The following is a 25,610-nucleotide window of genomic DNA, read 5'->3' as shown; positions in this document are numbered from 1 at the left end:
GGTGCTGGGGCAGCTCTAGAGCCCAATTGTGCACACTGGCCTGGCAATATCTGTGCTGCCCAAAGTTGGGGGACAGGTGGCGGAGATAGTTTCTTGGCCCCTAAGGTTGATGCTAAATTGGGCTGCCTCTCAGTTTCACAGCTGCAAGGCCCTGCACAATCTTGGGGGGGGGGGGGAGGGTAGGTCTGTCCTGGGTCCACTCCAAGGCTGGAAATAGAGCCAAAACTCCAGTCTGCCCTGCAAACACGCAGGCTTCCACTGGGCGCGTGAGCTGGTCTGGAGGCTCCATCTGTTAGCTCAGGCCTGTATATAAGACTTCAAGTTTCTATCAAGCGGTGGTTCTCACCATAGTTGGCTAGGCATTGGGCTCTGAGACAAAGCTTTGTGCAAGGTCTGGTGCCCCACTCACAGTGGGCAGAATTCTTCTCCCAGTTCTGCTGCCCGAGGCTGGAAGAGGAGCAGGAGGCAGTCAGCCAACTGGCTGAATGGAAATCCAGTGGTTGAGAACCCCATGAGTTTTGGCCTGATGTTAGGGGTTGAGGGGCCTTGCCCAGCACTGATTTCACCATGTCAGGCCTGTAAGACCACATTTTTAAAGAGAGGATGAGAAATACAAGAAATAGTCAAGGAATATGACAAGAAATTGGGTTATATGAGAAAATACTGTCTTAAGAGTAACAGCATGATAGTATAGGGAAAATAAATGAAGCAATGATTTAAGGAAATGAAGTTTTTTCTCCCAGGATCAAAATTCCTGAAGTAACTAATGGAAGATATTGTAATAGTTTTTCTTTAAGTCTTTTTTATATGTAAGCAGAAATCATGAAATTTAATTTTTCTGTTTATCATTTTCATAATAAACTGAATTTAAAATTATTTTACAAAACATAATGGTGATGATCATATCATGAAACTAAAGCGCTCTAAAAGTAAATGCTACGGAAATATTTTTTAAAGGCCCACAAAAGTAGAAGTCAATCTACTTTCCTCCCTGCTAACAGTATGTATGCAACATGGCTTTCTTGCTATAGCTAAATAGTCTCAAATTTAACACATGGAACTAACATTTTAAGCTTCATTATAATGTAAAACTAGTACTGTGTCAGTATGAGAAATGAAGGTTTTTAAAGAAAGGTCTCAACTATATACTGGAATTAAGACAGCCACAATTACATGAAAGTAATTAGATTCAGGAAAAAAAAACTTAAGGGTAACAAAAGAAGAAATTCGAATTGGCTCACTAAGATCCTTGAATAATAACAAATTTCTATTGTGCTTTTTTGTTTTAGAAATGAGTTTAAAATAAAAAGTTTTAGTAACGTCAGAGAGCTGTCAGGGGAAATGAAAGTAACTGAAAACAAGGTGACCCAAGAGAAAAAAAGCAGGTGCCAAAAGAAAAAAAACTTGACTGATATCGGCAACAATTCTCAATAAATATTCACTCAATTAATTTATTTATTCTCAAACACATAAGAACAAAATCTTCATAAAAGTATCCTGGATGTACATCTAATACTTGATAAATTTATAAATTACCAAAGGGATTGGGATGTAGCTCAGTGGTAGAGCGGCTGTCTAGCATGCTCAAGAACCTGGGTTCCAATCTCTACACTGCAAAAAGAAAAAAAAAATAAAGGAAAAGAAATTGCCACAACTTTTTTAATTTTTTTTTTTAGTTGTAGTTGGACACAATGTCTTTATTTTATTTATGTATTTTATGTGGTGCTGAGGATCGAACCCAGGGCCTCACACATGCTAGGCAAGTGCTCTACTGCTGAGCCACAACATCAGCCCCTGCCAAAAATTTTGACAGATTTTTAAATATTCACTTATTTCATATTAATATATAGCTTCAAAGCCTAACAAAGATGGACAAGTTAAAAGAAATAATCTCACAAAGCTGGATAGGTTAAAAGAAATAATGAAAGGAACATCTACACAGGAAGACAGATCAGCACAATTACACACAAAAGGCCCAAAACAAATATAGTCATAAGAATATGTTCTGAGAAATACATAGTTATATGATTTTGCTGTGTGAACCTCATGGAATGTACTTAAACAAACCTACATGGGCTAGCTTATTATGCACCTAAGCTACAATGGTACAGCTATTGCTCCCAGGCCACAAACTTTTACAGCTGATTACTGTACTGAATACTGTAGGTAACTATAACACAAGGGTAACTATTTGTGTATCTAAACATAACTACCCATATAGTAAAAGTACATATTAAAAGGTTTTAAAATGGTACACCTGTAGCTCAGCTGTAGAGTACACCTACAGTACACCTGTAGCTGCCTATAATGCTTAAGACCCTGGGTTTGATTCCCCGGCACCACAAAAAATAAAAATAAATAGATACATAAAATGGTACAACTGTCTAGGTTTCTTAATATGGAGTTTTCCAGGTTGGAAGTTGCTCTGGGTTTTAGTGAGTGAATGGTAAGTGAATGTGAAGGCCTAGGCCATTACTGTACACTGCTGTAGACGTTATAAATACTCTACAATAGGCTACACTAAATTTATAAAAATATTTTTCTTTAATGATAAACTAAGCTTACTATAACTCTTTTTACTTTATATGCTTTTTAGTTATTTTAACTTTTTTGTAATAATACTTAGCTTAAAATACAAATACCTTATATAGCTGTAGAGAAATAGTTTATTTATATCCTTATTCTATAAGCTTTTTCTATGTTAAAGTTTTTTAAACTTTTTTACACTGTTTTGTTAAAAACTAAGTCACAAATACACACATTCATCTAGGCCTACACTGGGTCAGGACCACCAAATCTTCCACTTCCACATCTTGACCCACTGGAAGGTCTTCAGGGGCAATGCATTTAACACCCATGGAATTGTCATCTTTCTATGATAACAATGCTTCCTTCTGAAATCCCTTCTTGAAGGACCTGCCTGAAGCTCTTATTGAGGAGATATAATTTTTTTTATCAGAAATATGTCTATGGTGGCTTGCTTCTTTTTTTAATCACAGATTTGTTTGTAAGCAGATATAAAACACCATGAACCTTCTTTTCTCTTAATGAAAACCTTTTAATGTTGGGGTCATGTGTTCAAACATTTTAAGGAGCTTGTTCAGTCTGCAAAAACTTCTGCTAAACCCATCACTCAAATTTTCTTGAGGATTACTTCTTTTCTTCTTCTGTAGTTTCCTTTTCTCTTGACTCTTCTTTAGCTATGTGTTCACTAAGCAATAAGTTTTTCAACTTCATTAGAATCTTGCGGAATCACCACTGTACATATGGTCCCTTGTTCACGAAACCTCATTGTAAGGCACATGTCTGTACATAAATAAAATTGCAAGTACCTGACTCAATAGAGTATAATTAGAAAGTCACAAATTGTACTGATTACATGTGGCAGTGCTTCATTTAACAGTGTGACATGCAGAAGAGAAGTTTCATGGCCAAATGTGTCATAAGTGAAAATTTATAGTTAATAATAATGTAGACTAGGAACAAGAACTTTAAAAAAAATCAAAACATCCAGAGTGCTTCACATGGTAGAACTTTCAGACAGTAGCTTCTCAGGTAGGTAACTTGATATCACTCACCAGAAAAGATTTTCAAGCATGAAGCACAGCAAATTTTCCCACCAAGAACTCAATTCCATTCAAGGGAGCAAAGCTCATTTAGGCTTGGATAAGAAAATGAAAGAGTAAGAAGAGAGGAAATGGGCTTTTGACAAAGATAGCAGAATCACCTTTTCCTTAGTTGATGAGGAATTTACCCAAGAATTCTGGCTTTACAGACATTTCTAAATTTTAATAGCAAGAAATGTACTAACTCACAGAAAGCAAGTAATTGGTTTTGAAAGAAACTACTTGGGAACAAAACTTGTGGTAAGAAAGAAAAAAGACTACAAAAACAATTTCAGAATGGTATCTGTTTTGTAAAAATATGGGCATATGCTGAATATCTTCTCCTTAAAAAAATTAATCTAGCACAATTTCAGGCATAGGTAAACTGTCCAAGGAAGAGAACTGTCTCCTCAATTCAAACTAATGGTGACTTAAGTAAACAATTAAGGGCTGGGGTTGTGGCTCAGTGGTAGAGTGCTCACCTAGTATATGTGAGGCACTGTGTTCGATTCTTAGCACCATATGTATAAAAAATGAAAACAATGGGGGTACGTGTCCTATTTAAACAACTGAAAAAAATTTAAAAATTAAAACAACTACTTCAATGCTGTTAGAGATAACAATGACTTGACAGAAATTCGGTCAAAAAAAGAAGAAAATTCAGTAGTCTTTTGACTTGAAAAACTAAGAGGGTGACTGGAAAACTTTCCCTACATTTTTAGGGACATGGTATATGAGTTTGGGATGGTTGAGGAAAATACAAACTGTCAGTAAAGGCTTTGCAATTACTGCTATTTTTCTCTATAACTCAGTTTATTTTCCAAGCTCTGCTGGTCTGAAATTTCAATGAAAAGCTTAACTAGTAGTGATTAGGCTATGAGAAAAATGGATTATGCTACACCTGAAATGGATTTGTACCTGACAATCCATTTAATTCACCATAAAAAAATAACTACGAAGTTCACTGATGCTCATATTGGCCAGTCAGTGAATTCTTTATCCCAAAAGGAAGCCAATTTGAGAAATCAAATAAAGATCATAGAGCTGCTTGATGCTGTATAAAATCAGGTTATAAAACAGCCTGCCCATGTCATCCAGGTATTCTTGTCTCTCATCTGTGTGCACAATCACTTTAACAAGCCTAGAGATTCATTATTCTATTATCTTTCCAATCCTCCAATTTTAAATACTCCAAGTTGCTGTTTCACTTCCTCGGATTACATCAAGATTTGTACCAAAGCTCTCTGATTGCTCTAGTAATCTCTCAGTAATATTGGCTAATCTTTCTTAGCAATACTGACTTCAGATTGTATCCACTCAAAGAAGAAGTATTTCTAATATAAAAAAAGACTATGTCAAGCAAAGTTCTTAGTGAAAAATAAGTAGCTAGGCATGGTAGTTCAAACTTGTACTCCCAGCTACTTAGGAGGCTGAAGCAGGAAGATCACAAATTCAAAGCCAGCCTGGGCAACTTAGAGAGACCCTGTCTCAAAATTAAAATGAAAAAGGGTTGGATGTGGTAGAATGCCCCTGAATTCAAACCTTAGTATCACAAAAAAGAAAGAAAAGAAGGTAGGCCCTTCATTAAGTTCTGCATTGTGTCTTTATTAAGAACACAGGAATAAATTCACTAACAGATGCTCCTACAAAGAGATATAACTAAAATTGTAAATTTAAGAATAAAACTCCAAAATCCTAAAGTTCTATGACAAAACAAATAATTCCTTAGTTCATCTATTTTAAAAACAGGAGTATTCAAATATTGAAACTATCACTCCTTTTTCACAAACCCTTTATGATAGACACATTGGCTAAATAGATGATTGAAATAAATTCTGAGATATGTTATTCTGATTAGTAGTTGTTAAAAATACACAAGTTGAAATGAATAAAAAGGAAAGCAGTGGAGATTTCAGTTTATTTTAAGGTAAAATGTATTATTTCTCAGACTGATTAAACTTCTACATGGTAGTATAGATATTCTGTCATCTAAAATGTTAAGTTTCTAGACAGCAGGGACTTTGTCCTGTTCATTATTGTATTTCCTGTACACAGCATAGAGTTCAGCACAAAGCAAGTATTCAATACATGCTTTGAAAATGAATGGATTATGGTAAAGGATAGACCTTACAATCTCACATTATTATAATAACAGCAGTTAATATTTACTGAATACTTCCTGTGTGCTAGGCACTATTTGAGAAATTTAATGTGGTGTGAGGAATTAACTCATTTAAATACCTTTTAGTGTTATCATCATCCTCATTTTATAGATGAGGTAACTGAAGCACAGAGATTAAGTTGCGCAGGTCCATCCATTATACAGTGATAGGGCCACAATTCAAATCCAGGCAGTCTGGTTCCAGAGCTCAGGCTCTTAACAACTCCATATTACCTCTTTTCTGGCATAACCTCTAAATGTTATTATGATTCTATTTGGCTAACAAGATTAAATTAACACAAAGATGGCAGGGGGAAAAGAATAAAAGAATAATGATCAAATATAAAGTATCACAATAATTTTTGCTTTATTCTATTCTATTGGAAAAGAAATTGTCCTGAAGTTGCTTGAGCTTAAAGAGAAGTGATTACTTGTCCTTCCTTAGTCAACATATCCTTAGTTATATTTAGACCATTATTAGCAGCTATCCTTCAGAGGCCTTGGGGACAGATGATCCTGTAACGGTCAAATATCATGCCAAAGATAAACACATGGATAAACAAATGTCACTACTTGGCTAATTTTTAAAAATTCTCTCTTATGATACTTTGCTGTTTCTAAAGACAGCCATGAAGGATAGTAATATACAAAAATGGGATAAAAACATGAATGTAAAACGCTTTTGAGTTCCTTGAAATTAAAAAAAAGTTGCATTAGAAATGAAGGAAAGAGGAAGAAACGCATTTGAAAACTTACTCATATCAATTGGTTCCTACCAATAATAACTAATATTTACTTAGATCTCTACAATCTATAAAGCAATTTTACATAAAATCTGTTCACTTGACTACCAACTCTGAAAACATTTCTACTTGAGAGACATACACACACACACACACACACACACACACACAAACTGGTTGGGTCAAGAAAGAGGAAGAAAATAAAGGCGAATTCAAAGAAAAAGGGCCAGATGGGGAAATATGTAACAGTATTCCAATGATATTTTCCCTCACTGAGAAAAAGTATAGAGCAATTAAACCTTTTTATTTCAGCAGCCCTACTGGTTAACATGTTTGTACAATGATAATGATAATGATAAAGAATATGGATAATTAAATAGATGGATCAGGGTAGAGGATTTACTATAAAGCTAGGGGATATTCTAAGATCTAAGTATATAAAAGAGAAAATATTAACCTTCAAACACACAAACTTGAAAAGTATTTACAAATTCTAAATCTAATTTGCCTATTTATTGATAAGGGCAGATTATATAACAAAGTCAAACTGTTATTTTAGAGAAATAAGAATATTTAGGTTAATAAATACCTTTTCCATTTTAGTCAGTCATGAATTTTTGTTTGTTGTAAGCCAAAGAAAATTTCATATATATAATATTGGTCAGTTCATGTGGTTTTGCATTAAAGAACATGCAATTTGATGGGTCAATCAAAATATATTAGAATATGATACTCTTAAATGTGCCTATCTTCCATGTAAGCACAATCCTCAAAAAGAATTTCCGGTTACTTGCTATTCTCTCTTACCCCTTCTTTAGGGTCTGTGTGGAGTCCTCCACCAGCGTGACCATGCCAACATTTCCTCTTTTCTATCAGTGGCCATGTCTGGAGAGCCTAGTTAAAAATGATACCAAACAACCCATTAGCTTTTACAGAATTTCAGAAGTTTAAAAATCTGGATTCAACATTGTAATCTAATGAATATCCCCAAAACAAATTCAAAGGCATTGATTTTAGCCTGGCATAGTAAAGCAATACACCTTCAGAATTAACTTATAGCTAAATTTATATAAGGAATACTGAGAAATAACAAATACTCACATGGAAGTCACTTTCTCTAAATAGCTTTTGCAATTAATATTTAAAAGATTTAACTTGTATTACACTTTTGACTTAATCTGTCTCTATTATTGTCATTCACTACTGTAGTTGGTAATCTATTACTCTATTATTGGCAAACAAGGATAATATATATTTAATTTATATATCACTTGCTTTTCTTGTGCATATATTTTTGTCTTACAATTAAAATGTTGATTTTACACAACTGATACTTTTTCTTATTATTGTGGCTAATGTACTTATTTAGAAATATTACGTTTTAATATTTCAGTCTATATTGTGCTATAGCTATTTGTTAGCACATTTTGTCTTTCCTCTTACACAGTAAATTTCTTAAGATTAGAAACAGTATCTTTTGTCTTTTTATCTCCCATGGTACATACCACAGTGTCTTATATACCGGCGAATGCTTGTTAGGTTAGCTTATAAAATAGCATTATCTACAAATCTCCCAACTAGCCTTACCTATTATCTTACCGATTATAAATTTTTTTATTATCTTACCTTAGGTTGTTGCTATAATAATTAACAAGATACAAACAACAAGGCTTAGAATTTAGGCTTGCTAATATTGAAAGTGCTTTAACAATTAAAAAAATACTTAATTAAGAACACAGACTTAGTGACATAGTTTGGATCTGGAATGTCCTCCAAAGACTCATGTGTTGAAGACTTGGTCTCCAATTGGTGGCGCTATTGGGAGGTGGTGGAAACTTTAGGAGGTGGAACCCAGTTGGAGGAAGCAGGTCACTGGGGGCATGTCTGATAAGGGTACACCTTGTCAGTCCCCTGCCTGCCCCCGTCCCCGCCCCTGTCTCTGTCTCTCCTCTACCCGCCCTCTCTCCCCCATGTGCCTGCCTGCCTGCTTGCCTGTTTGTCTCTCTTTCCCACATGCCATGAGAGAAGCAGCTATGCTCCATCACATGCTCTCTGCCATAATGTTCTGCCTCACCAAAAGGCCCAAAGAGACAGGACCAAGTGACTGTGGACTGAAACCATGAGACAAAATAAACCTTTCCTTCTTTAAGTTCATTTTTTCAAGTATATTGCCACAGCAGTATAAAGCTAACTAACATAATGATGCTTTTTCAGTATTCATAATAATCAGTAGTTAATAAACCAGGACAGAGTCCTTTACAAACACAAACATGTATTGATACTATATATAGCACATAACAATATCAGCTCAGGTCCAAGTTATGAAAATGGAATTAAAAAAAGCAAAAGTAACTTCTTGTTCTCACCAGTTGAGACACAAAAAGCAATTGCTATAAATGGGTTACTGATTTTTAGATCAACAACCTTAAAGTATTTTGTAAAAGAAAAACATCAAAAGGTAATTTTTAGTCTGGCAATGCCTCTCTATGACACATTTTTTCCTCTAAAAGGCTGAACAACAACTTTTATAAAGGGTTTGTTGCATATCACACACAAGATAATGAGGTCTTCAACAAAGCAAAAAACTAAAATATAAATAAATTTAGTGGTATCATGGGCAATAAGATTAAGCACACTTTCCCCTTAAAGCTTTAATTTAATAATAGAAAATCTAATTAATTTCTATAGTTTCTGCATAAATTAGAACAATGCCTTGTACCTTAGTGGCAAATAATTATTAATCAGAAATAAAAAATACAGAAGTTCCAAGGATTTAGACCATCTTCTAATTTTTCAGTCTTTTTCTATCGTGGAGATTTACGTGTCTCATTTTAAAGCACTGGGAATTTTTAAAGATGTCTTTCACTTACATTAGCAATGAAAAATAACCCTCATCAACATGTAAACTCAGCATCACTTACCCCATGGGCTCTAATAAGCTTAGAATCCCTTGGTATTCTGCTATCTGAAAATCTTAACTCACTTGAAAAACTACAGCACTCCATATATCAGGTACAAATTACCAGGATAAATTTAAGTGTCAACAAGCTGCCATTACTTGTATAAAAGCTTTATGAAAAATGTTACTCCCGTTGGCACTGATCTCAAGAGATTCAGATAGATTTCTCCAGGGGTAGAAAAAATATCAAGATTTTTCTCTACATTTCTAGTAACAGTAACATACCTTCGTGCCAGTATTTAGAAAAATGTGAAATGGGTAATTATTTGGGAAATATAAAACATATGTAGTATAAATTAGAAAATGTTATAAGGGCTTCCACACTTTTCCTACTATATGTAGATGTACTGGCTTAATCGTACCTTTGTAGCATCTAATAACAGTCTTGAATTGTCTCTTCCCCATCTCTGCCATGTAGCATTTCTTAATGACTCTGGGACCTGAAAAGAAAAAAGGGGGGCAGAATTTCAGAGTGGACACTTACATGTCCCCTAAAACTCAAGTGTTGAAGACATGATCCCCAGCTGATGACCCTATGGAAGCTGGTGGTAACTTTAGAAGGTAGGGACTAGTTGGAGGAAATAGGTAACTGGGGGGTATGCCTTGAAGGGTATATTAGGAACCTGGCTCCTTCTTCTTTTTCTGTTTTCCAGCTGCCATGAGGTGAGGAGCTTTGTTCCACCATCCACTCCCTGCCACGATGTTTTGCCTTGCCATAAGCCCAAAACAACAGGAACAAGTGACTGTGGACTGAAAACCCTGAAACCATGAGCCAAAATAAACCTTTCCTTTTTTTTAAGGTATTAATTTCAGATATTTTTTTCACAGCAATGGAAAGTTGACTAACACATAAATAATCCTAAAGTTAAAACCATAGCAATGTTATAGAACTGGTTATGTTTTGAACACATGTCTGAAAAGCAAAAATATCAAATTTATGGTCCAGCTATAGAAAGTAAGTTATATTACCCATTAAAAATGTCAAATTCTCTAAACAACAGCAGATGGGGTAGAGAGGGAAGATGAGAGGGAAGGGGAGGGGGGATAGTAGGGGATAGGAAAGGTAGCAGAATACAACAGTCATTAATATGGTATTATGTAAAAATGTGGATGTGTAACCGATGTGATTCTGCAACTTGTATTTGGGGTAAAAAATGGGAGTTCATAACCCACTTGAATCAAATGTATGGAAGATGATATGTCATGAGCTTTGTAATGTTTTGAACAACCAATAAAAAAATAAAAAATAAAAAAAAGTCAAATTGTATTTTATTTTTATCCCCCTTTTCTATAAGTTTCTGTTTTAGTTAGCTTTTTTGCTTCTGTGACCAAAATATCTGACAATAACAACACAATGAAGGAAAAGTTTATCTGGAGCTCACAGTTTCAGAGGTCTCAGTTAATTTCATTGCTATGGGCCCCAAATGAAGGAGAACATTAAGGCAAAGAGTAGGGAGGAGGAAAGCTGCTCAGGACATGGCAACAAAGAAGCAGATAGAGAGTTCTACTCATGAGGGACAAAATATATACCCTAAAAGTATGATCCCAGTGACCTACCTCCTCCAGTCACATCCTATCTGCCTATGCTCACCACCCAGTTAATCCATTCAAGTGTATTAATGCACTGATTAAGTTAAGGCTTTTATAACTCGATCAGGTGACCTCTCAACTTTCTTGCATGGTCTCACACATGAGCTTTTGGGGGACATCTCATAACTAAACCATAATAGTTTCTGTCTTTGTTTCTCTTCTTTTTTTATATCTTTATTTCTTAAAGCCCCCAAAGTCTTCAACCTCATTTCTTTCTTAAATGGCTTTTACACTTTTTTCAAACAATCCTCTTTTATTCTAACTCCCTTACTGTGTTTAATTGTGCTCTACCAAGTGTCTGTTCCCTCTTTAGTCTTAATCTGAATAAATAAATATAGATACCAGTCACAAGATTTGCCAAACAATTCTATGTAACTAGCTGATGGAATCCAATGAAAGTTTCCTCAGGGGGCATTTTTTTTCTTGGTAATATTCCAGAAGAAGAGCTGGAAAAGGCAGAATAAAGAATCTCTCCATGGTAATACCAAATAGCTGTAAAATGGACACATATCTTTGTGATATGCATCATGGATATAGTGAGGAAAGCTTCACTTAAGTCATGTTTCTCCCCAAAAGGCAAGTAATACTTAGGATTTCCTAAGCTATACGTGGGTTGTACAGCTGGATAAATGCCTCAACATAAAAAAAAATGTTGTACACTGCAAAATAACAAAAACTAAATAATCAATAGCAACAAAACACCTCCATACACAAATAAGTAACCAAGTTATTGAGAAAATTAGCCCAGATGTTTCCTAAAATGTAATAAATAGTTGATTTGCTTATATATATTTATAAATATTTTTTTTAGAGAGAGAGAGAGAGAGAGAATTTTAATATTTATTTTTTAGTTTTCGGCAGACACAACATCTTTGTTTGTATGTGGTGCTGAGGATCGAACCCGGGCCGCATGCATGTCAGCAGGTGAGCGCGCTACCACTTGAGCCACATCCCCAGCCCTATATTTATAAATATTTAATGCAATTCCTAATATAGGAAGATCTCAATAATACCAATGGCTGTTTGCACACTGTTGGGCTGAACTAAAGCTCCTACCCCATTTCATATACCCTCTTTACCATAATAATCAAGCCACTCACTATCAATGATGCCCTTCTGGTGCTTAACTGCACGTTTTCCTCATTCCCCCTTTCTCCATATTTGGCTCTCGCACAAGCTTTATTTCCCCACTTTCTTGTTTTTTCACAAGACCTTAGTTTGAGTAACTACATCAAAGCAAGATCTTGCCTATATTTGTACTTGCATCTGCAATTTAATCTGCCTTTCACAACTTGTCCGGTTATCTCAAGTAAATGACTCTTCTCTCCTTGCTCAAAACCATGCCTATATATGGCTGCTAGATAAAAGACTGTTGGCAATATACTTAAATTAACAGCAAAAACATATTCTGAAGTGTTACTTTGCACAATGAGATAACCACCATCAAACCTAAGTCCTTGAAAGAAGTCATAAAACCCCTTCAGAAAATCTAGCTACCTCTTTATACTTCTCTAATCCAACTGGTTTTTTTCCCTTAAGCATCAGTATTCAAGGTAAATAATTTCTGAATGTTCATATCCTAACTAAATTTTTAGTACTAAAACAGCATTGTTAAAATTATCAAATATCTCAGGCATATAAAAACCAAAACACAATAAAATGAATACATGTGTACTCATACCCAGTCTAGTGTAAGAGATAAAAAAAGAGAGTCCCTGACATATTCCTCTAAAATGTCATTACTCCTGTTCCCTAGAGATAACCAGCACTGATTATTCAAAACTTCTTTCATTTGGATAAAAATTTCAATCACATAATGGTATAACACCTTTAAGGGCTAGTCCTAGAACCTTACCCTATTGTGTCTATGGAAAAATGCTGAAATCTAAACAATAGACTAATAAACATTTCTAAAACAATTTGCTTTTGTAAATTAGAGAATAGCTCTAATTTTAAAATCCCAAGGGAAGGGTTTATAGCAAAACATCTTCCTCATACAAACTGAGGTAGGTGGACAATAGGAGAAAACAAGATTAATTCTACGAAACTTGATTTGAAAATTAGAGGTTTGGATTAGTTGCCCTCTGTAGGCCATTTCAACTCTGAAATTCTATGATTTTTATGAAATGAAACAAAAAGCCTGGTATTATTAATAGAATTCTTTAAAAACATAACTGAGTAGATTATAACTTATTTCTTTAATATACCTAGCATCTGAATTTATTTAGAACACCATCCCTCCAAAGACATACAAAGTAATAAACCATATATTACTGAAGATAACAGACATGACAAATGTGCACAGCTACCAAAGAAATCAAGTGTACTGAAAATGATAATCTGCTAGTTCATTTTAAGAGGCAAGTTAAAATGTTTTCCCTAGAGATTTGTGTTTATTTCACCTAAAACAGAAGAAATTCTGGAAGAATCCAAAATTAAAGAATCTATGACTTCTGAGCACAATAATGCATGTTCTCATGTAGGAGAGCACTTTCCATCTACTAATCATTAAATATATAAATCTTTGATAAACAGTTGAATGGGCATAAAGTCATGTTCTGTGCAGAAATTCAAGATTTATAAAATAATGCTGGGCGTGGTAGTGCACACCTGTAAGCCCAGCAACTTAGGAGGCTGAAGCAGGAGGACCACAAGTTCTAGGTCAACCTCAGCAACTTGGCAAGGCCCTAAGCAACTTAGCAAGAACCTGTCTCAAAATTAAAAAAATAAATAAAAAGAGTTGGGAATGTAGCTCAGTGGTAAAGTACCCCTGGGTTTAATACCAAAGTACAAAAAAAAAAGATTTATTAAATGAATATTAATACTAAAATCATTGACCTCGTAGAAAAAAATTTTCTTTAAGTAAATGAGATCAAGACTCAAGAGAAAAGAGTAATAAAATCGAAACCCATTCACATTACAATTATTTTTTTCCTTTAGGATAAAATTCAATCTTTACAATAAAAATTCTACTAATAAATTTAGTTAGTACTTATTAATGATGTTTAACTTTCATAATTTAATTTATGTTATGTTTATAACCCTTGAACTACCACCAAATTAAAAAAAAGAGAGAGAGATTAAAAAGCTGGGGATGTAGTTCACTGGTAGAACACTTGCCTGGCATAAGGTCCTGGATTTGATTTCTAGCATTGCAAAAAGGAAAAAAATAAATAAAAAGTAATTTTAAAACAATGTACTCACTGTCAACCCATCAAGGTTTTGGAGTCAATTACATATTCTATATTCCTGAAGCTTCAGGAACAAAAAGAAAGTTTACATCTGTTCATACAATATGCATGGAATGCTTAACAATGTAAAGAGTTAAGTGTGAATACTGTTAACATCTGATCATTAATCAACTGTGATCATAACCTAAAACATTTGCACTTAAGCTCTTAATACATTCTTAAAGAGAAACTGCTATGATTTAAAACTATATTTAGTGGGTTGGGGATGTGGCTCAAGTGGTAATGCGCTCACCTGGCATGCGCGGGGCGCTGAGCTCGATCCTCAGCACCACATAAAATAAAAATAAAGATGTTGTGTCCACTGAAAAATAAATATTAAAAAATTCTCTCTCTCTCCTCTCTCTTTAAAAAAAACTACATTTAGTGTACTTTAAAAGTATAAAATTACAACATAAAACTTGATTTTCTTCTCAACTGGCTAGAAACTAGTTGGGGGTGAGAGGTGTAGGGGACAAAGAGGAAAAGGGAGAGAGAAAGAGAGAGAGGGAGACAGAATGGAATGGTAGGATGACTTCTTATATTTTTTAATTATAATTCTCAGCTGAAAGTTGAAGGATAAAGGATTTGTTTATTGTGTTAGGTATTCAATAAATGCTTTTACAATGAATGGATAAATGACAGCATAGCATAAGGATTTTGGACAGTTCTCTTCATCACCCGAGTATTCATTAAGCCACAAAATCATCAGGTAGACCTCTATTAGTACAAAAGTTGATGACTCTAGAATGGGGTTGGTAATTATAAAGAGCTAGATAGAAATTTGGGGGGTAGAATATTTATTAACAAGGTTAACTTTCAGAAGATAACATAAAAGTATAATACACCAAAAACAGCAATACTAACCTACTTTCTACCCCCAGTATCTGGCATTATTCCTGCTAATAGCACTTATCGCCATGACATATTTTATATTTACTTATTTTATTTTTATTATACAACATGATGGATGACTATGTGTGTGTGTGTGTGTGTGTGTATATATATAAATGATTATTAGTCAAAGTAATTAACATACCCATCTCCTCACATGGTTACATTTTTTGTGTGTGTATGGTGACTGCATCTGAAATCTACTCTTTTAACAAATTTCCTATATTCAATGTAGAATTAGTACCTATAGTCACTTTGCTATACAACAGATGTCTAGGCTTACATATTCTACACAGCTGCAACTTTGTGCCCTCTGACTAACATTTTCCCAGCCTCTCTGCCCAACTCCCATAACTGTTTATCTACTCTGTGTTTCTAAGTACTTGACTTCTTTAGATACTATGTAGTATTTTTCTGTCTGGCTTATTGCACATAACACAATATCCTCCAGGTTCATTCAATTGCTCATTGCAAATGGCAGAATTTCCTTCTTTGCAAAAGCTGAATAACATCCCATTTTGTATACACACACACACCACAATTTCTTTATCCATTCATCTATCCACAGACACTTTGGTTGTTTCCATATCTTGGCTGCTGTGAATAATGCTGCAATGAAAGTGAGAATGCAATAATAGCTATGAAAATTTACAATTCCATCAACAATGGAACAAGGGTTCACCACCTCACCAACATTTATTATCTCTCTTCTCTTTGTTTTTTCTTTTTTGGTACCAGGGACTCAACTCAGGGGCACTCAACCACTGAGTCACATCCCTAACCCTATTTTGTATTTTATTTAGAAACAGGGTCTCACTGAGTTGCTTAGTGCCTCAATAAGTTGCTGAGGCTGGCTTTGAACTCACTATCCTCTTGCTTCAGCCTTTTGAGCCGCTGGGATTACAGGTGTGTGACACTGTGCCTGGCTTCTCTTTTTGATAAGCCATCTTAACAGAAGTAATGTGGTATCTCATTGTTGTTTTGATTTGCATGTCTTTGTTGATTAGTGATATTGAGCACTTTTTCATATACTTGGTAAGCATTTTTATGTCTTCATTGGAAAATGTCTATTTAGGTCCTTTACCCATTTTTTAAATTGAATTTTTTGCTACTGAGTTGTATGAGTCCCTTATATTTTGGGGGTATAAACCACTTATCAGATATACAGTTTGCAAACTTTCTCTCCCAATTCACAGGTTCCCTTATCATTCCATTGTTTGTTTACTGTGAAGAAGGTTTTTAGTTTAATGTAATCCTATTTATTTTTACTTTGGTTGTTTGAGCTCTTGGTGGCATATTCAAAAATAATTGCTAAGGCTATTATCAATGAGCTTTTCTCTTATGTTTTCTTCTAGGAGGTTTATGGTTTCAGGTGTTATGTTTAAGTCTGCTATTCATTTTGAGTTAATTTTTGTATATGGTATGAGGGTCCAATTTCATTCCTTCTCATATGAATATCCAGTTTCACAACACAATTTAATGAAGAGACTTCTTTTCACATTTGATTTTATATATGTGAGTTTCTTTCTGGATTCTCATTCTGTTCCATTGGTCTATGTGTCTGTCTTTGTGTCAGTACTCCACTGTTTTGAGTATTATAGCTTTGCACTCAGGAAGTGGAATGCCTCCAACTCTGTTCTTCCCTCTCAAGACTGCTTTGAATATTTGGATTCTTTTGTGATTCCATATGAATCTTAGGATTGTTTATTCAAGTTCTGTGAAAAAAAAACTACTGGGTTTGTGTGTGTATGCATGCAAATGCATGTGTGCACATGCACACACACACAGGGGCCTTATGTATGCTAGGCAAAGCTTGAACCAAGGGCCTTATGCATTCTAGCAAGCACTCTACTACTAAGCTACATCCCCAAACCACCACTGGAATTTTGATAGATTGCGTTCAATGTATATATTGCTTTGGATACTACTGAAATTTTGATAATAATAAGTCTTATAATCTGTGAACACACAATATCTTTCCATTTATTTGCATCTTGATTTATCTGTGTTTTATAGTTTTCATTGGACAGATATATTACCTCCTTGTTTAAATTTATTTATAAGTATATTACTCCTTTTGATGCTATCATAAATGGGATTATTCTTCTGAGGTCCTTTTCCAGATAGTAAATATTTTAGGATTTGAAGGCATAGAGTCTCTGACACTATTGGACTCTGTCATTTTAGCACTGAAAGCTGCCATAGATAATGCAAAAGTAAAATGAATGTGGCCATGTTCCAATAAAACTTTATTTATGGACAATAAAATATTTTGGATTGTTTTCACAACCATTAAAAAGGTTAAAAATATTTTAGCACAGGGGCCTTGTAAACATAGGTGGCATGCTAGAATTGGTTTCAGGTCTTATGTTTGTTTAAGTCTGACCCCTGCTCTGGATGATTTATAAAATCCTTCAACCTCCAAGGATTTTGAGAATGACATGATAAAAAGAAATCCCCATCAATAAACTTCTCCAATACCATCACAAAAAACAACATACAAACGAAAAGTCTGTACAGATTTCCCCTCTTCCTCAAATATTTTTCCTTTTATCTACCAAATTTCCATACCTCTAGGGACATAAACACCAGCAGCTAGTCCTATTTAGCAGCTAATACAAGGCTTCATATAATAGCTGTTTAGGCAACTTCTATGAAGTAAGTTTCCTTGTTCCCATTCACATAAGAAGCTCATTATCATGACACTTTTTTGTCATGAAACAATCAACTGCTGTGTAAGTTTTAGCTAAGTGGTGTGAGATTCCATGCAGCTTGCTAATAGTCTAACAAAGAATTATACAGCATTTGCCAAATTCAGTGCAATAAAAACCAAACTGGGCTGGAGGTATAGCTCAGTGGCAAAGCACTATCCTAATATCTGTGAGGTCCTGAGTTCATTCCCCAGAACCACACACACACACAAAAACCTGAATACTAAAAGTTAAGAAAAAAATCGGAACCAACTCCGTTTAAATCATGAAATTAGGAGGCAAACACAAACTCATTATCATATTAAGAGTGAATTTACCAAGGACACATTTTATAGTGAATATACTGTGTTAAGAACCCCAAAACTTAAAATTGGTATGAATCTTAGTACTTTTAAGATTCATAGCCCTATTGTATTTGCACATAGAATGGAGACATTATTACGCATTTCCCTCTGAAACTGGAATACTGAGATAATGTGAGAGAGGTTGAGAAAGTGGAAATGGACCTATTTTATGCTATTTTGCAGTTTCAAATTTCAGTAATTTAGTCATCTTATTCTTTGTTTACTAATGTGTACCTGGAAGAGCACCCTCAAGCACATGTCTTAACTCTCAGTTCCATAGCTAGACAATTTCAATCAGTAGATATGCCACTCTGTTTAGTTATATTTTTCTATAAATGCTTGTTTATATTTGTTGCTTTTTATGGATGGATCAAATTGCCACTGATGACTAAATTACCTGGAAAATCACCCTAAACTCAAAAGATAGTATTTTCATTTGCTTGGGTCATTCTGCAAGGCTTACTATGCAGGTCATATCGAAAACACCTTGGTTTTCTTTATAAGCATTCCAGCAAGGCTGATAACAGGCAGTTCTTTGGTAGGAAATTCATGACACAGCGTGCTTATAAATAGGTTTACTCTAAAAGAATACTGATATAAATGCAAACCCAACCTCAGGACTTACAAGTGATACCCAATGAAATTAGAAGCTTAGCACTCAAAGGAAAAGGTATACTCAAGAAAGTATTTGGTTTTATAGATTTGAAATGCCTTTTGGTTTATCCATATCTAGTTTCTATAGAATGCTAAAGGCTAATTTCTACGAGAGAGGTAGGTGAGCACAGGCATTTGGGGCAATTTCTGATATCATCTGCCACTCCCCACAACATAGTGTCTTCTCTTTATCTCCTTGCTACCCCATTTTTTGTTTCTCTCTTTTTATGTGTTGATTTCTCTTTCTTCTGCCTATTTTTAATTGTTAGTTGAGTACTGCTAATGATACTCAAGTCTGAGAAGGTTGCTAACCCCTATTCCATTGTCTCTCGTGGTCTATTTGAACAGAAACATGATTTAGAATGTAACTGTGTATTTCTGATAGCACTATTATTGCCTGAACTGACTGAAGTAGCTTCTCAAATAAAAAAGAGGACATTTTCAAGATATTGCAAATTCACCCTCAAAACACAAACAGAAAAAAAGGTCTTAATTTTTCTTCCCTCTCATTTTTCTGTAAAAAAAAGCCCTGAAAATCTGTCCATTTTTTTCTAAAAATATCCACTCTTCTTTTCAAACACACTTCAACAATTCCAAAAGGTGATCATGATTCATACAATACAATAGCTAGAACTCTTGTTTTCAAATAATGCCAGGTAGAAAACTGACAGCTCTCCTAGAAGCATTTAAAGAGTTATATTTTTAAAAAGCTGCCCTGATTGAAAAAAGCACCTAGAGCCTTCAAGTCACTCTAGAATGATACAAGAACAAACCTTTGCTCTAAATTGCCCAAACTTCTTGAACTGTACTCACTATTGCGATACAATAAGGGTTTTATCTTACACACTGTGTACAACAAAAATTTCTAAATACACAATCTTTATGTTTTTAAAGTTCATAACCTAAAGCTGATAGATCCAGAAATAAATGTCACAACAAGACAAATGCTATGAGATGGTCTCTTGACTGCCTTGCCACCATCATCTACCCTAAAAAAACCTTTAGTTTTACTTCATCCCTAGAGATGCTTAGTGCAAAACAGTTGTAATATAAAACAGTTGTAATATCACTAACGGATAGAATAGTTATTATATTACAATTTTCCATATTTTCATTTTGATCTTGGCTTCTAAGGATTTTTATATTATACGCAATGTTTATAAGAACAGCTATTCTAATGTAACTTAAGATGTATACTTGTTTCAGCTCTACCAAAAGTAAGCAAAGCTGGAGGCTATAAAATAGGATTCTTGTGTGGGAGTGCCTAATAATGATGATCACAAAGTCACAAGCTGTCCTGAGTTAATTTGAGTCTGATCTCATAGATCTACAAATCTTCCTAACCTCCTATATTGATAAACTCAATCTGCTTTTCACTGATATGATTATGAGTTACTGTCTTCATGGTTTTCCGAGACCGCATGAAATACTAACTAATTGCTTTTGTGCTCATTGTTTACAAAAATAGTAATGCTTTTCTGTCTTGTTTATTGTTGTCTTAGCATGATCCCTGCCCTACGTATGCCTTGTCCAGTCACCTGCCGTCTGCCACTGTGGACATCTGGAATGCTCTGATGCTGAATGCCCTTAACTATCCACACCCCATTTGATAGGACTTTGGCAGAGAACAAGTAACAAGGGTTACTTCCCCCAACCTGACTCTCTTTCAGCAGGAAGAGCTTGGAGATGTTGTTGCCTATTTTTCCATAGAAATGAAATGTAGAAATTAACAGAGGGAAAATGTAACAGTGGTCCACTTTCTGCTTTGAATATAGCCCTTGCTGTTCTGCCACTGCAACATTATTTTTTTTAAAGAACAGCAATTCTATAATCATATTTGGTAAAGAACAACAGTGTCTACCATTAACTGGGCACATATTATTTGGCTGGTCTAATGCCCAACACTACACTGTTTTACTTCATTCTTCCTCCAACTCTATAAGATAGGTATTATTATTGTTGTTGTTGTTATTGCCATCTAACAGACTAGAAACTGAGTCTCAGAGGCTGACTTGCTCAAGGTCACAAAGCCAGTAAGTAGTGAAATAGAGATATCTATTCCTAACACACTATTAATACTAACAATATCAGTGGACCTATTGAATTTACTGTCACTTGCAGATCAATAATCTTGAAACTTTTAGAATGATTTTTCTACTAAGAATAAGATACACATTTTTTGGTACAAGCATCAATGTAAATGTGATGTTAAAAAATATAGGAGTGATGTAACAAAAAAATGACAAAAGTATAATATTCCAAAAACTCATCCCTTCACTAATGCAATGAGTAAACTGGCAAAAACTGTCAGATAGAAATCAACTTTTTCTGAACTCTGGAATGTAATGAAAAACTAACAGCAACCAGGAGTACACAAGGAAAAAAGAAGTTGCTAAGTTTCTGAAAAGTGTTGTGACATTTATACTTACTCACATACAATCCTCCCAATCCCCCATAGGGATAGCAACCCATATTCTAGATATTACTTGCTGGAATCAGAGGGAAAAACAGAGACCTTGCTCTCAAAGAAATCTGGTTGTACATTTTGACTTGTCTAGCAGATCCCTGAATAACTAGGTCAAGAGTTCACCTTGTTTTGCACTCATCAAAACTACCTTGGAGCTGAAGTGGTTTACCAAGGGTCATATGTTGAAAGCATACAAAGACATATGCCTGGGGCAATGAATAACAGACAGGCAGGGAAAATAAAAAGCCTAAAAAGGAAGAGGCTGGGGAAGAAGACATATTTGAGAAAACAGAATAGAAATATTAGGTATGAAAAGTAACAATAAATAAAAGGAAAAGAAAGGTGTATTAGCATCTATTTGAAAGGAAAAAATAAAATGGAGAGAAAGAAATGTTTATAAAAATAAGAGATTAAATATGCCAAAATTAAAGATGAAAGAGTTCATATTAGAAGAACCCACAAAGTGCCAAAAGGAGAAATAAGAAAATATCACCTGAACCTACTCATAATTAAATTTTAAAGTATATCAAAGCAAAATAACATACATTAAAAGAATCTAGAAAAAACAAATAACATATGAAATAAAAAAAGAAGATGGGACTTTTCAATAGTTATACTGGATTCAAAAAAGATAATGGAGTAGTATTTTCAAAGCATTAAATGGAAAGAATGAGTGTTGAACCCGGATTTCTATATGCAATTAAATTTGTCTTTCAAATATGATGGCATACAGGGCACGAATTTACATGGATGTATCTATATAAAATGTATGATATTTGCATTTTCTACATATAAATTATACTTCAATAAAGAGTTTTTAAAAGCACAGAATGTGGGAGATGGTAAGGCAATGGAAGTGTATTATTTTCATTTTCCCAAATTCTCATGTTAAAAACAGAACAACTAGATAAAACCAAGAACAGAACAGATGAATAAGAAAATGATACCAGACATGAAAAAACAACATAAATCCAAGTTAGATAAATTCATAAATAATAGAGAACTCAAGAAAGAATTAGAAAAGGTATTTTAGAAATAAAGCCCAAATAAGAATAAACATAACGAATAATGTCTCCAGAAAAATAAAAAGTAAAAAGTAAGAAAATGTTAAAATTCAAGAAGAAATGAGACAAGTGGGCATAGTGGCACACAATGGCAATCCCAGCAACTTGGGAGGCTGAGGCCCTCAGCAACTTAGTGATACCCTGTCTCAAAATTAAAATATACATATATGGCTGGGGATGTGACTCAGTGGTAAAGCACCCCTGGATAAAATCTCCAGGACCCCAGCCCACCCAAAAAAGAAGTATTGAGACAAAAAAGGATTCAAGAGAAAGTAACATTACTTACCATAGACAAAGAGGATCCAGCAAATGAGTAATAGATATTCCTGAAGAAGAAAATTAAAAATGCAATTCCTCATTTCAAAACTTACTACAGGGGCTGGGGATATAGCTCATTTGGTAGAGTGTTTGCCTCGTATGCACAAGGCCCTGGGTTCAATTCCCAGCAACACACAAACAAAAAATTTACTACAAACTTCAGTAATTAGGACAGGGTGGTACTACCACAAAGACAGAAATACAGATCAATGAAGTAGAATGGAAATTCTAGAAATGAACATTTAAACATTTATGGTTATCTAATTTTTACAAGAGTGTGAAGAATATTAAATGGGACAAAAAATAGTCTTTTCCCTAGATGCTCCCAAGATAACTGGATATTCACATGCAAAATGACCCTCAAAATAGATTAAATACCAAATTAGAAGAATATAAACCATAAAAGCCCTAGGAGAAAATACAGAATTCTTTCATGACCCTTGGTTAGGCAAAATTTTCTTAGATAAGACACTAAAAGCATTGGCAAAGAAAGAAAAAACCCAGATAAATTGAACTTAAATAAAATTAAAACCAGTGGGGTGCCGTGGCACACGCCTGTGATTCCAGCAGTTCGTGAGACTGAGGCAAGAGGATGGCAACTTCAAAGCCAGCCTCAGCAAAAGGAAGGTGCCAAGCAATTCAGTGAGACCCTGTCTCTAAATAAAATACAAAATAGGGCTGGGGATGTGTGGCTCAGTGCCCAAGTGTCCCTGAGTTCAATCCCCAGTACCCTCACCCCCAAAATTAAAATCTTGTTTACTTTAAAGGACATGTCAAGAAAGTGTAAGACAACTCACAGAACAGGAAAATCCTTAAGAATGATTCTGCTGGTAAAAGACTGGTATCAAAAATATATAAAGAATGCTTGTAATATAACAATAAAAGATTACCCAATTAAAAATTTTAAAAAAAGATCCAACAGGCATTTCTCTAAAGAAGCCTAAGAAAAAAATCCATGAAAAGATGTTCAATAACACTGGTCTTCAGGAGGATACAAGATAAAAATCACAATAAAACATTACTGCACATCTACTAGTATGACTCAAATTTTAAAAAATATTAACAAATGTTGACAAGGATATGAAGAAATTGGAACCCTCAGTAGTCCCTCTTTATCTGCACATATCTATATGTTCCCAGATCACTAGTGGATAGCACCAAATCCTATATACAAGCACTGTGATACCAACAGTCAATCTGATGAGTGACTAATAGACTTGTAGTACATGCAGTCTAGATACACTGGACAAAGGAATAATTTATGCACCAGGCATAAGTTTCCACTACTCAGAAAGGCATATAATTTAAAACTTTGGAATTGTTTATTTCTGGAGTTTTCAATTTAATATTTTGGACTACAGATGACCCACAGGTAAATGAACCACAGAAAGAGAAATGTGGATAAGGGGAGAATACTGTATATACAAATGAGCTCCAACAGAAGAAAAAGTATGTATTCTATAGCTATTAGGCACATATGTACATATATACACACACACACACACACACACACATACATATACACAGATATGTATGTATACAATATACAAAAATCAAGCTTGGCAATGCTGGTCAAATCTGTATTTAATCAATTTTAAGTGTTGGCTGCTTTAGAATATTTTTCTTTTTAAGTTTTGATAAAATATCTTTATAAGTGTTCCTACAAACCAGATATTAATACTAAAAAAGGAAATTAAGAAATACATTTCATATCATTTCATAGCCATTAGCAAGGAACTTGAAACATAGAACAACTTTTTAAACAATCCCTATTCCTTCTCATACTTTCTATAGGAGAGCTGTTTCCTAGCCTGACTATCCTCTGGGAGCTTTTTAAAAATATAGGCTCTTTATGCTCCTAGACATGCTGCACAAGAATCTTCAAGGATGTGATACAGAGATCCGAAACTATTTTTAAAAACCCCAAGGTAATTCTGATGCAGCTAACCCAGTACCTAAGTCCAAGCTCACACCTGTCATTCATTGCTATATACCATTCAAGATTCATCTTCTTCAAAACCCTTAAAACTCTTAGTCTTCCTCCTCAAAATTCTCAAATGGCTCCCTGCAAACTATAACACTATTGGAATAGTATTCAAGTTCTTTGTTGATTTGATGCCAACTGACCTTTTCAGTCGTGTCTCCCTCAGCTCTAATTCATAAATTCAACACTTTATTCAAACTGATGTTAAGACTTCCTTATCCATGGGTTCCTCATCCACAGATACAACCAAAGATTGAAAATATTTTTTTTAAGTTTCATCTGTATTGAACACATATAGGCTTGTTCCCTTTGTCTTTATTTCCTAAACAATATAGTATAACAACTATTTACAAAGCATTTACATTGCATTAGGAATTATAAGTTATCTAAAAATGATTTAAAGTAAACAAGAGGATGAGTGTTGGTTATATGTAAATACTATGCCATTTTATATAAGGGGCTTGAATATCAGTGGGTTTTGGTATGAGGAGGATCCTGGAGTCAATCCCCTTATACATACTGAGGGATGATTGTATTCACTAACCCCCAGACATGGTTTTGCACTTTTACTGTCACCAATTCTCTTGCCTAGAATGTCTTTTCCCTTCTTTATTTGAGTACAAGTCCCTCAAGACTTCACTCAAAACGCTACCTCCTTCCTAAATCTTATCCATACACTCTCTTCTCCAAGCCTAAAGTAATTCTCCCTCCTCTGAGTACTGATTTACCTACCTCATTGGTCAATTAATCAATTGGTCACGTAATCTCTTCTACTATGGTTCTAAACTATTCTTTAAATCATTTTTTTAAAATTTAGGTTTAAGTATTAAATTTTATCCAATTAGTCTATATACTCAATAAGGGCATAGAACATATTTTGTATCTACCA

At 34.5% G+C, this 25,610-nt stretch overlaps 1 protein-coding gene across 1 annotated transcript in view; it reads right to left on the bottom strand.

The window, feature by feature from the left end:
• The window catches only part of Abcb7 (ATP binding cassette subfamily B member 7), a 104,406-nt gene that overhangs the window by 53,013 nt on the left and 25,783 nt on the right, over positions 1-25,610 (bottom strand). Inside the window, exons 2-3 of the mRNA XM_027922961.3 lie at positions 9,831-9,908; positions 7,317-7,403 (exon numbers count right to left, since the gene is read on the bottom strand). Of these exons, the coding sequence (XP_027778762.1) occupies positions 7,317-7,403; positions 9,831-9,908 (165 nt within the window). The remainder of the gene's footprint in view (positions 1-7,316; positions 7,404-9,830; positions 9,909-25,610) is intronic.

Source organism: Marmota flaviventris, chromosome X (genome assembly GCF_047511675.1).
Source record: "Marmota flaviventris isolate mMarFla1 chromosome X, mMarFla1.hap1, whole genome shotgun sequence".
Taxonomy (NCBI): domain Eukaryota; kingdom Metazoa; phylum Chordata; class Mammalia; order Rodentia; family Sciuridae; genus Marmota; species Marmota flaviventris.
Note: the sequence above shows the minus strand (reverse complement) of the source record. Positions and strands in the feature narration are given on the sequence as shown.